The sequence below is a fragment of the Sorex araneus genome, chromosome X (genome assembly GCF_027595985.1).
Source record: "Sorex araneus isolate mSorAra2 chromosome X, mSorAra2.pri, whole genome shotgun sequence".
NCBI classification, from domain to species: domain Eukaryota; kingdom Metazoa; phylum Chordata; class Mammalia; order Eulipotyphla; family Soricidae; genus Sorex; species Sorex araneus.
The window spans coordinates 286,941,866-286,954,399 of record NC_073313.1 but is presented as its reverse complement, the minus strand read 5'-3'; the positions used below and the strand labels follow the sequence as shown (position 1 = coordinate 286,954,399).

The following is a 12,534-nucleotide window of genomic DNA, read 5'->3' as shown; positions in this document are numbered from 1 at the left end:
TTTTCCTTAACCTTTTTTTGACCTTGCAGTCATGATTGTCCTCTTAGTAGAATTACTGTTGAAGTCCATGCCTTTCTGATGGGAATTCTTCATTTGTGTTACCGTAGGGGCTGCAGCAGTCTGCAGGCCCACCCATGGGAAGCACGTGCTCCACCTCCAGGGCCCCATCCCAGCCTCCTGCCCCACCTGGCCTTGCACTCTGCAACTTTAAGGATCTTCTCTTTACCTTGAAGGGTCCTCAAATATTGTTTGGTCTTTGGGCCAGACATTTTGTCAGTGTTAAATTTTTTGCTTCTGTTTGTAACTTGATTTTTAAAAATTCACTGGACATTTAGATATTTATGATCTTATTTCATAGATGCAGTGTGTTCTCAGATATTCTTACAGACCCACTGTTGACTGTTTTTCTTGTTTCCTGGTTTTGATCGCTATTTGGGGGGGGGGGGTCCATGGGACTTCTAAGTGGTGCGCAGGAGGCCTGGGGACTCCACTGGCAGTTCTCAGCCGGCTGGGACTGGGCCAGAGGAAACCAGTGCTGCTTAGACCTGAGGTGCTGTGGATTTCAGGCCTGGCCCACTGTGCTCAGGGACCCTGTGGTGCTGGGCTCAGGTGCAGGAAATTCAGGCTGCTCTTTCTCTGTCACTCAGCGAGAGAGGGTCTGGGTTCCATATCACCACATCTCTCCTTTCTGCAGCTGAACGAGGTTCCCTTCCCTGCCATGATCCCCTATAGAGTCATCTACATGGCAGTGGAATCTCTGAGGTCTGAGTCTCAGATTCACCACTTTATTCTCTCCCACCTTCCCCAGAAACCCAACAGGCTGAGGGCATCCGGGAACTTAGATTCGCTGATCTGCTTCCAGTGTTGCAGTTCACATTTATCCTGTACTCATACTTCTCCCATTTAAAATAGTTTATTCTTTTGAAAAACATTTTTAGTTTGTTTGCCTAGTATGTATTGGAAAGAAATGTAGTTATACCTGCTTAAACTTAAGTCCACAAAGATTTTTCCTTTTTAAGTTATTCTATATCCTATTAGAGTTTGGAAACTGTTAGGTAACAAATCAAAGTCCTCATGGTCCTGAAAAAATAATACTAAGTGACATTTGAAGCACCTGATAAATGTCGTAAGTGCTCTGATCCTCTTTTAAACTGTAAAAATCTATTGTATATTCTAGTTTTAGGGTTCTACCATAGTTTCTACTTAAATATTTCTTTATCCATATATACAGCCTCTGAAAGTAGTTAGAATGAGCTTTTTCACCTGCCAAAATTATTCAAAAGTAATGAAAAATGTCAAAAATTAATGATTAGTGTTTTCGAATATTAACCATTCCTTAGCATAGTCTTGGGACCTAAAACATTGCATTTACCATTTGTACTTTAATTGCTGTGCAAATATCATTATATTTGTATTAGCCAAAATTGGTTTTTCAAAATAAAATTCCCAACTGATGGTTTTTCATTGGCTGAGTCCCAGTGTTAAATATTTTTCTTTTCTTGATTTTGTCAGTATTTTGGGCTAGTCTAACTAGTTTAATTGAAAAAAAGAGGACTATTTCATTCTTTTTTAAGGATATCTATTACTTAATCTTTAAACTTGTTTATAACTTTCTGCTCTATACTGTTCACAGTTCCATACTATCGAGATGCTAGGATATATAGCTTGTATTCCTTTCAAAAAGTTAATTTTGTCATTTACAGGACCGTAACTCTTGATCAGGCAACAGATAATGCAACAATCATTGGAAAAGCCACACTAAACATGTTTCATACAATGAAATTAAATATATCAGATATGAGAGGGGTAAGTGTGCAACATTCTACAATTCTTTCTGTAACATTTTCTTGGGGTTGATCTGAGGAATGGGTTGTACTGGGAGCTAATTTTATTTGCATGCTTTTCATGACTTTAATAAAAACAAAGGTTGACTTTCTCATCTGACCTTATTTTTCAGAGAATTGTTTTATTTTCAGTGCCTACTATAAATGAATTTTAAGTCATTTTCTGATGACTTACTTTTCTGTGCATTTTTCTCCCCCCCCACCACCCCAAAGTAGATGGGATTGTGAGGAACATGCAAATGCTTCTTGTACTTTTTTTTTTATCAGAAATTTATTCTGATGTCTGATAAATGATGATCCAGAAGGGAGAATTTATAACATAGATCATGATAAGTAAGAAGGCAGCAATGTAAAATATCCCACTTCCTCTTCTGAAGACTGACTTTTGTAGGTTTTGGTGGTATATGTTCACGCACATATAAACGAATGGAATTTACTGACATGGTGTGGCTTTGTGGGAGGGACTGAGAAGTTCTGCTAAGTCAGCTTCAGTGAAACCCTATGCAGTGGAGGTGGTGGTGGCCATCTGCTCAGCCCACCTTCAACCCCTTTTCTTCTTTTTTTTTTTTTTGTATTTTTGTTTGTTTGTTTTTGGGCCACACCCGGTGATGCACAGGGATTACTCCTGGCTTTGCACTCAGGAATTACTTCTGTCGGTGCTCGGGGGATCATATGGGATGCTGGGAATTGAATCTGGGTTGGCCGCGTGCAAGCAAACGCCCTACCCATTGTACTATTGCTCCAGCCCCAGCCCTTTTTCTTTAAATGTATTGATCTTTAAACAGAAGTTTCCAACGTAGCTTAATTTTTTTAAAGTCTTACTTTAAAACCTTTGTAAACACCTCAGTGGGATTGTCTTCTGCTTCTTAGAACTTCTGGTTTTGAAGAGATTGCAGCATATTTGGGTAGAACCTAGTAACTAGTATAATTACTAGTGGTTATAATTACTAGTGGTTTATGTAGCACTGTAGCACCGTTGTCCTGTTGTTCATTGATTTGCACGAGCGGGCACCAGTAATATCTCCATTGTGAGACTTGTTACTGTTTTTGGCATGTCGAATACGCCACAGGTAGCTTGCCAATAGTTTATGTACTAGAACTAATTTAGTTCAGCCTTTAATTCCAGAAACAGGATCTGGAAAATAATAAAAATAGATCAGCTGAGAATTTATTTGAATCCTATATGTGCTGTGTTCTTGTTCTAGGTTGGGATTCAAGTGAATCAACTGGTTCCAAATAATATGAACCCTTCCTTGGGTCGCCCATCCATTGCCTCAAACCACTTTCCTGGGGGATCACATTCTGTCCTTGACTTGTTCCATGTTCAGAAAGCTAAGAAGTCTGCAGAGGAGGAGCACAAGGAAGGTCAGTGGTCATCAGTATGTCTCCATGCTGTCGTCGTCTTCGGGGAGGCAGTAATGTTGTCTGCCTAGCACAGTATGTAGCTCAGTGAGCTGAGTGCACAGTCACTGCCAGCATGGTCCCAAAATAATAAGCAGTTTGCTGTGGATTATAAGTGTATACACACACACACCCTCCCAAATCTGAGGCTATTTATACTTTTTCCTTGTTTTCAGTATTTCTAGCTGCTATGGATTTGGAAATATCATCTGCTTCTAGAACTTGCACTTTCCTGCCATCCTTTTCTACACATCTGACATCAAATATCAGTCCTTTTAGTAGCAAAGCTGAGTCTTCAGGGAAATGGAATGGTCTACATTCTCCCATCAGTTTAAAATCAAGACTTAACCTGAGTATAGAGGTTCCATCACCTTCTCAGGTATGTTGTTAATGTTCTAAATACGATGTGTGAAAGTGATTTTCTTGTAGTAATGCTTCCTCATAGATGTAACCAAAAAAGGCTACTTTTGTTATGGTAACTCTTGATGCTGCTGAATACCAGCTGGGAAAGAATAACTTCTCAGCAGCCACTTGATCTCTTTGTAATAATGGTAATACAGTAGTGATTCAGATGTGGTGATCATTCAGAGACCAGTGTCAAGGCTTTTCTTGGAGCATCTTGCAGTCAGTAATTCTCCTAATTTAAGTTTCATGGTCAGTTGATACGGATTATAAATACACATTACTGGAGTTTTGCCCCTTAGAAACTTATGTGGTCAGCACAGCTCCCTCTGTGGTGTAGGAGACTGAAATAGGGACAGTCTATTAGATAAGGACAGGTAGAAGTTTGACATTCTTGTGTTGGATCCCAGTTGCTGCCTAGTTACCCAGAATAGCTCCTGAGGAGGTTAAGATGGGCCACCCAGCTTGTGGGACGTGCGTTTCCAAAAAGATGTCCTGAGGCAGATGGAGGCAGCCAGGGAGTAAAGGATTCTAGCATATAAGTTAGGTTCTAGAATCCCCTTTTTGGAAAATGGTTTTTTTTTTTTTTTGGTTTTTGGGTCACACCCGGCGATGCACAGGGGTTACTCCTGGCTCTTCACTCAGGAATTACTCCTGGTGATGCTCCGGGGATCATATGGGATGCTGGGATTAGAACCCGGGTCGGCCGCGTGCAAGGCAAACGCCCTACCCGCTGTACTATTGCTTCAGCCCCCTCCTTTTTGGAAAATCTTGATGCTCATAAACAAAACTTGGATTCGGGAGAAGATAATCTCCAATCTGAAAGATAAACCGATGACCCAGGATTGTTACCCCATCAGAGAAATTTTGACTCGCACTGGCCCCTTTCCCATTGGTTAGCTCTAGGATTTGAGCTTGAGTTTCACTGCATCACTTCCTGTCCCCTTGAGTCCAGAGTCCAAGTTCCAGTTGTTCCTCATTTATTCACGCAGACACCCAGTAACGTCTTTTCCTCACAGCTACCTGAGATTGTAGCAGCCTCTCCTTACTCGTCTTTCCCAACGATTGGAGGCTCTTTCAGGGTCAGGGGAATGAGACCTATCGTTACTGTTTTTGGCATATCGAATATGCCATGGGTAGCTTGCCAAGTTCCACCGTGGGGGGCGTGATACTCTGTAGCTTGCCGGGCTCTCTGAGAGGTTATGTGTGAATTCCATCAAACTTGGTGTGGTAATTATGGGAAATGAATGGGAAGTGTCTTATAATGTTTCTGTAAAGTGGCCTGGAGCATGGCGGTGGTTGGGTAGTGGAGGTCAGCTCCTGGTGCTAGGTCCCTTAGGACAGGGAGGGTTCTCACCCACCCCCTCTGGGGCACCCTGAGTGAAAACAGCCTGGCACAGAGTCCAGTGGCAGGCTATGGGGGCCTCATTTTATACTCCCATCTGGGAGGAGCAGCCATTGAGATCTGGAGGGTGGCCAATGAGGTGGCAGGGTGTGGCTTGAGTCCAGAGTCCAAGGTCACAAAATTCTGCATTTTCTGGGTTCTGTGGGACAATTCATGTGTGAGGCTCGGCTGGAGCTCTGGAAAGCGGCCTGGAGTGTGGTGATAGTTGGGTAGCGGAGGTCTATTGCGGGGTCTGGGTCCCTTGGGGCGGGGAGGGTTCTCACTCGCCCCTCTTTGGGTGAGTGTTTTCATAGTGAAAACAGCCTGGTGCAGAGCTTGAGTTTACCACAGGAGATTTCAATGAGTCTTATTTGGAAATAAGGGTATTGATATTTAGTATACAGTTACCATTTCCAGATTTCATATATTAACTGTGCAATTTCCAGTGGAAAAGGTCAAGCCTAAAAAAGCTCTTAGAAGAGTTGGGGTGACTTTGCTGTCTGGCTGTCTGTACCTTTATTGTCCAGAATGTTTTAATAAAAATTGACTCAATGGAAAAAGCACTTGCCTTATATACATAAAACATGGTTTTATCCCTGGCAGAGCAAAAAGAAAAAAACTAACTTCCTTCTAAAATTAAATGGTAACACTTAACTCTCCAATACATCTTGAGAATGCTTTAACTCCAAACTCATGTATTACGGTGTTTTATAGCTTGACCAGTCTGTTCTAGAAGCCCTTCCACCTGACCTCCGGGAACAAATAGAACAAGCTTGTGCTATTCAGCAAGGAGAACTGCATGGTGACAAAAAGAAAGAACCAGTAAATGGCTGTAGTACAGGAATTTTGCCACAAACAGTTGGGACAGTTTTGTTACAAATACCAGAGCCTCCAGACACAAACAGTGACACAGGAATCAATGTGATAGCCCTTCCAGCATTTTCACAGGTAAGTCAGGTTTAGAGACTACAGTCTATCGTAGTGTAAGTATTCCCGCCATTCTCACTCCAACTCAGAACACTCCTTTCCCTCCATATTTCCTACATTCTCAAAAGCATAAATTGATCATTGCAGGAGATTATCTCATCCGTACCATCTGTGGGACGGGGACCCGTGACACCCTCCAGAGCAGAGCAAAGAGAGGGTGTATGGTGCTTAAAACTTCTGTACCCCCAACCCTGAAAAGCAAAGTTTAGGTGGTATGTAGAACACATGCCTAGTATGTGGGTTTTGTCCTCAGCACTGAGAGCCCCAAGTCACTGGCTGGCACAGGCACAACCTCTTCAGAATGGCTCGACCATTCTGTGAGAGAGAGAACATTACAAATGAACCACTTTTTCATTTCCCACCCTGGTTCTTTTTTACTGGAGAAAGTCTATGTATAAATTTTTAAAAAATCTCATTCTCACCCTAAAATTTCTTAAGGGTATAAGCTTTGATATTGAGGGCCTATTAAGAATACAGATCAGAAAGTTAAGGTTTGGAAGGTTTTATAAAAAAAAAAAAAACAACAAACAACACTTTATCCAAACAAGCTGGTGCACAAAACTCAGGTTTGACTTTGAACCTTCAATTTTGCATAAGGTGGACCCAGAGGTGTTTGCTGCTCTTCCGCCTGAGCTTCAGAGGGAGCTGAAAGCAGCATATGATCAGAGACAGAGGCAAGGAGAAAACACTGCTCACCAGCCGACAGCAGGCACGTCTGGTAAGACTGAGATGCTGGAGGGAAATGAAATCCTGATTTATTATTTAAATGTAAAGTGGTCAGGGCCTAAGCTTTAGTCACATAAAGAATTCATCATGCTGGGGAAGTACAACAGGCATTAACTGGGTAAAGTAGCATTTTGTCTGTAGTTTCTTAAACACAGGTATTATAGAAATCTTTGTCAAGCAGATTGTGTTGAGGTTGATACATTAAAGGATGTAGATTTAAAAAATGAAATTTTCTGAACATGCATTACCAAATGTGACATTATTGACCGTTTATGTCAAAAATATCTGAACGACTATATTTTCATTTAATCCTTATGAGCATCCTGTTATGTACGCAGTGTTCCAAAGGTCAGATTATAATTTGCAGAGCAGAGGTCATAATATCAATACTTTGCATTAAGTCTTGGCAAGGTGAGGGGCCAGAGTGCTACTACAGTGGCTAGGGCATTTGCCCTGCATGTGCTGACCCAGGTTCAATCTCTAGCCTACCATATGGTCCCCCGAAGCACCAACAGCAATAATTCCTGAGTGCAGAGCCAGGAGTAACCCCTGAGCATCAAAAATGAATCCTTTGGCATAAGAAGGGACCAGTATGACAAAGACAGTTGGAAATGATCACTGTGGATAAGAACTGTGTGCTGAAAGTAGATAAAGGAACAAACACAGTAACCTGTCAGTATTGGTTTCAAACTATAGTGCCCAGGAGAATGGGGGCGAGGGGGATAGAATACCTGCCAATAGAGCCACCATAAATGCCTGGGGGAAGGGGTAGTAGTGGGAGTGAAACTGGGGTCGTTGGTGGTAGGAAACAGGACAGTGGTGGAGGGATAGGTGGGTGTTAGATCATTGTATGACTGAAACCTGATCATAAACAGCTTTGTAATGATGGTTCCTCATGGTGACTCAGTTTTTAAAAAGCCTTGGCAAGGTGTCTGTGTAGGTGTGGTATGTGCACAGGAATTGGATTCAGTAGGATAGAAAACTTGTGGAACATTACAAGTGTGTTTTGTTGAGCATTTATGTCCCATCTTTTTCTAGTGCCTAAAAATCCATTACTTCAGCTAAAACCAGCAACAATGAAAGAGAAGAAAAGAAACAAGAAAAAGAATCCCATCAGTCCTTCAAAAAGGGTTCAGAGTCCTTTGAAAAACAAGATGCTTAATAGTCCTGCAAAACTTCTGCCTGGGGCACATGAGAGTCCTCAGAAGTTAATTGATGGATTTCTAAAACACGAGGTTCCAGTATCTGAGAAACCTCTGGTAATACTTTTTATACTGAAAACTTACTTTTGATTAGACTTCAATATTGATTAGACCTTATGTTAACAGAGCATTTTGTGTTTTACAGGAAGAGCCTTCTGCCTCCACATCAGGTGTGCTAAGTCTTTGTGACATGCAACCTAATCCTTCCAGCTGTGTGAGACCCCTGCCACCCAACCTAGCTGGAGCTGTAGAATTCAGTGATGTGAAGACCTTGCTCAAGGAATGGATAACTACTATTTCAGGTTGGCATCACAAAGCTGAAGACTGAGATGAAATAAAATGGGCCCATGGTTTCAGACAGGAAGACTCAACTAGGTGAAACTAATTTTCCTAAATCCAACTTTCAAGGTCAGGCCTACAGCCAAAATCGTCTGGCAGTAGATTTTTCAGACCTACCCCTGGGACTGGTTTTCAGAGTTCTTCCATAGCCCATTCACTTGATAGCTGTCACTCAGAGATCTAGTTTAGAAGTCTGGTTTTTCCTTTTTCCCTGGAGATCTGCCTTTTTCAAACTTTTTATAGATTGGGTCTCATTTGAGGGTTTTCCTCCCCCCCTGCCCCTTCTTAGATCCAATGGAAGAAGACATCCTTCAAGTTGTGAAATACTGTACTGATCTAATAGAAGAAAAAGATCTGGAGAAACTGGATCTAGTCATAAAGTACATGAAGAGGTAATTTTTTTTAAATACAATACACCAATCTTCAAGGGGCAGGAGACAAAGACAAGCTATTTCCGGTTGTTCCTTGTTAATCCTGAAAAAGTTGCCCTTTGAAACTGACCTATAATGTTGGTAGTCATAGGACTGTTCTCATTCCAGAGCTTTAACCATAGGAAGTACTTTTGAGTGTTGAGTATTTATGAGAATCCATCTCATAAATCATAAAACCATTCAAGGAGTCCCTCTTCCCTCATGCTGTTTCTCTTTCCCTACCTTCAGGTTGATGCAGCAGTCGGTGGAATCGGTTTGGAATATGGCATTTGACTTTATTCTTGACAATGTTCAGGTGGTTTTACAACAAACTTATGGAAGCACATTAAAAGTTACATAGTCAGGGAGCCTGGTTCTTTCTGCTAGCTGTGCCATAAGTGCTTGTGAGGTATTTGCAAAGTGCATGATAGTAATGCTCTGAGTTTTTTTATATTTAATTTCTTTTTAAGCAAGTGTTTTGTACATTTCTTTTTAATAAGTGCCAAATTTGTCAGTATTGCATGTAAATAATTGTGTTAATTCTTTTACTGTAGTATAGATTCTATTTACAAAAATGTTTGTTTATAAAGTTTTATGGATTTTTACAGTGAAGTGTTTACAGTTGTTTAATAAAGAACTGTATGTATATTTTGTACAGGCTCCTTTTTGTGAATCTTTAAACTGAGGGTCAGAGACTGAGATGCATGCCTTGCATGCAGCCAACCCTGGTTTGATTCTCAGCACTACATGGTGTTCCCTGCTCAGCTGGTGAGGAATCTCGGGGAGATGGCACCCTCAAAAAAGCAGCAAAACTGAATGTTTATTGTAGGCTACAAAACCTCCAAGCTGGACTACTATAAAGGCTTCATGCTAACCTTTGACATTCCTGAGGTCCTATAATGGGATCATTTATTCTAAGCAAGAATAATCTTGCCCCAAGCATGAACACAGGAGCTTATTATGAAAATCTTTACTTTTCCCAAATGGAATTTATATACTTTGAATTAGAACAAACACACAAATTGTTTTTCCTGAAAAATTATGTCCCACAGATTTAGAGATGTTATTTTTGCCTCTACTGGCCCTTGAGAAACCTTAATTCTATGTTATGTTAACATCATAACACTTTAAAAATATATATAAGACTAAGCCAGTGAGTACTTGGGAACCCCCCACACTGACTTGAACACCGCGCTATAAAAACAGGTAGATCTTGTTATATACTAGAGATGTTAGAAGAATTAATATCACTAGTAGATTTCTCTACATTGGGGGAAGGGATATATACTGAGTGGACCCACATTCCTCATGAAAACCATAAAACTAGCTACAATCAGATTGCTACTAAAAATAAATCACTATGTATGCTCTGCAACAACTTAAAATGTACTAAAGTCATCGCTAATTACTGATTGTCTCATCAGAAAATGCATGTGTGGTAGAATTTTCTATGTAAACTAGTGTTAACATGTGCTAGAATATAAATGTATGAGAATTTTTAAAATTTTGTTCTTAAAAGAATGGGCAGTACCGAGGATGTTAAGTCATGGTGAGAAGCTACTCTAACATGGAAGCCGACCAGAGCTGACTGGCCAATGTCTGTTTCCTTTATTGGTAGTTCAGAATTGTGCTGATTACAAGTGGACTCTCATGACTATACAAGCAGTAAATAACCAGCTATGCTTTACACCATGGTTTCACAGAAAGCAGATAAATATCAGAATGCCTAATTTTCTATTTAAAAAAATTCCTAAGGGCATATGGCATAAGAATGCTGAGGACTGGGAAAGTCACTGTGGGAAGGATATACATAAATAAAGAAGTTATTTCTTACATCAAAATAGTCCCAAGAATCACAAAGTCTGCAGAAGCTTAGTTAATCAAATACTGCAGTACTGATTTAATCAGTATAAAATCGAAAGAGCTTTAGATCTGTAATAAAAATCCAATTTGGGGGGATGGGCAAACTTTAAAACAGCAGCCAGTAGGGAGAGGAGTAGGTAATGAACAGGCACCTTGGAACTGTGGGGACATGTAATTGACCACTGTCAAACCAGTGTAATTTTCTTGGTTTCTCATGGAAAACATTTTATACACCTATTTTTTTTCCTTCCGTTCTCAAGTTCAGTGTCCAGGTACATCCTTTCCATTTTGCATTGTTTTTGTTGGTGAAATCACAACATAATCTTGCATTTACTCCAATTCTTGCCCCAAGTGGAAAAATTAGATGATTTCAAATACTTTCTTCAGCTCCACGATAAGCTGCCAGTCACTCTTCTGCATTTCATCTCTGAACCAGTCTTTGAGGGCATCAATGGACTGCCGGCTGATCTGCAAACCCCAAGGCATAAAAAAAAATAAATAAAAATTTAAAATGTAGCAAATGCGAAGAAATGCATGTGGCCCCAGTCTGGTACCAGATGCTCTCACTACTGGAGAGAGAAAAAACAGCTGTAGCCTGCCTCTCCCAGCACTGGGTTTGTGTTCCCTCAATACAAAGCCACCCTGCAGAGGAAATTTTCATGAAGCCAGTCCCATCAGATTCCAAGAGTCCCAGTTTCTTGAGGAAGACCCCTTATTGCTGAGGTACTTACCTTACTAACAAGGATGTCTGTAGCTTCAAAATGTCTTCCATACATTTTGGGAGATTCACCAGGAATAGGTTCGATTTTGACACAGACTTCCTGTCCCTTTTTTGCAACATCTACTTGTTTGTGATTTATTTCAATACTTGTTACTATTCCAATATCAACAAACTACAAATAAGAACAGGAATAACGTAGAAAAATCAATTTAGTAGTGGCTACCTTAATGAGAAAGCAGAAATAAATTTCAGAGCCCGGTTTGTAACAACTTGCCCTGGTACTTTATTACTTAAATCTCCACATTGTCACTAAGCTTTGGGAAACGCTACAAAGTGCTGTTGAGGCAACGTAGCTTTTCTGTCTGCTCTACTCTTTCACATGACAGAGGCTATGTCATACGGAGAATGGCAGGGATAAAGCAGTTCAGGAGTGGGACCTTGTAAGCAATGATAAATAACTGGACTTCAGCCAGTGAATTGGTGAATGGAGAAGATCCTCTTTTTCTTAGGCATATGACAAAGAAAGGGATATGGTGTTCGTTTCTTTGAAGTTTTAAAATATTAAAGATGCCACTAATCCAGAGCATCCCTACTGAAGCATCTGTATCTGAAGCTACCTAGAATAAGGAGCACTGTTACCTAGAAATGTTGAGGATAAATTCTGTAAGATGACAGGTTCTTTGGGAGCGACGACAGCTCTGTAAAATACACCCAGAACTTACATTTTTGCTAGGGACGCACATGGGTGTCCCCTGTTTCACCTGACCTGCTTCCACAGTCACTCCCATCACTATTGGATCTCGAGAATTGAAAATAAACTGAGGGAGGATTTTCATCTTGCAAGGAAATACCGCTATGTGCCTAAAAAAGAGAAGATCCAAGAATTTTTAGGCTTAAAAATTTTAAATCTAAATAGAGGCTGAAGAGATAGTACAGTGGGTAGGGTGCTTGCCTTGTACTCAGCCCACCTGGGTTTGGTCCCCATATAAAATACTCCCTGAGCATTACTGGGTGTGGCCCAAATAAATTCAATAATCTTTATTGAATTTATAAAAATTCAATATTTTTACTGAATTTTTACTTAAGATTTTACTTTAGATTTTACAATGTGAAGAGAGCACATCCTAATATAATCCCTAATATTTCCCAGTCAGTTCTACTTTTAAGACATCCAAAGAGAGCAATGACTCCATATAAGGGCATGAGTTGTGCCTGGGCTTTGGGAGCCTCCACTCAGGCTTTTATCACCAACCCA

The 12,534-nt window shown here is 40.5% G+C and overlaps 2 protein-coding genes across 12 annotated transcripts in view; one reads left to right on the top strand and one right to left on the bottom strand.

The window, feature by feature from the left end:
* REV1 (REV1 DNA directed polymerase) overlaps positions 1 to 9,341 on the top strand; it is a 100,231-nt gene extending 90,890 nt beyond the window's left edge. For all 10 annotated transcript variants that reach the window (XM_055120095.1, XM_055120089.1, XM_055120088.1 and 7 more), the window contains 9 exons: positions 1,704 to 1,806; positions 3,050 to 3,209; positions 3,422 to 3,624; positions 5,746 to 5,979; positions 6,616 to 6,736; positions 7,783 to 8,003; positions 8,092 to 8,248; positions 8,575 to 8,677; positions 8,945 to 9,341. In XM_055120095.1, the coding sequence (XP_054976070.1) occupies positions 1,704 to 1,806; positions 3,050 to 3,209; positions 3,422 to 3,624; positions 5,746 to 5,979; positions 6,616 to 6,736; positions 7,783 to 8,003; positions 8,092 to 8,248; positions 8,575 to 8,677; positions 8,945 to 9,056 (1,414 nt within the window). In that variant the 3' untranslated portion in view covers positions 9,057 to 9,341. The remainder of the gene's footprint in view (positions 1 to 1,703; positions 1,807 to 3,049; positions 3,210 to 3,421; positions 3,625 to 5,745; positions 5,980 to 6,615; positions 6,737 to 7,782; positions 8,004 to 8,091; positions 8,249 to 8,574; positions 8,678 to 8,944) is intronic.
* EIF5B (eukaryotic translation initiation factor 5B) overlaps positions 9,113 to 12,534 on the bottom strand; it is a 53,867-nt gene continuing 50,445 nt past the window's right edge. For both annotated transcript variants that reach the window (XM_004615796.3, XM_055120099.1), the window contains exons 22-24: positions 12,002 to 12,140; positions 11,290 to 11,451; positions 9,113 to 11,026 (exon numbers count right to left, since the gene is read on the bottom strand). In XM_004615796.3, coding sequence (XP_004615853.1) covers positions 10,919 to 11,026; positions 11,290 to 11,451; positions 12,002 to 12,140 — 409 coding nt within the window. In that variant the 3' untranslated portion in view covers positions 9,113 to 10,918. The remainder of the gene's footprint in view (positions 11,027 to 11,289; positions 11,452 to 12,001; positions 12,141 to 12,534) is intronic.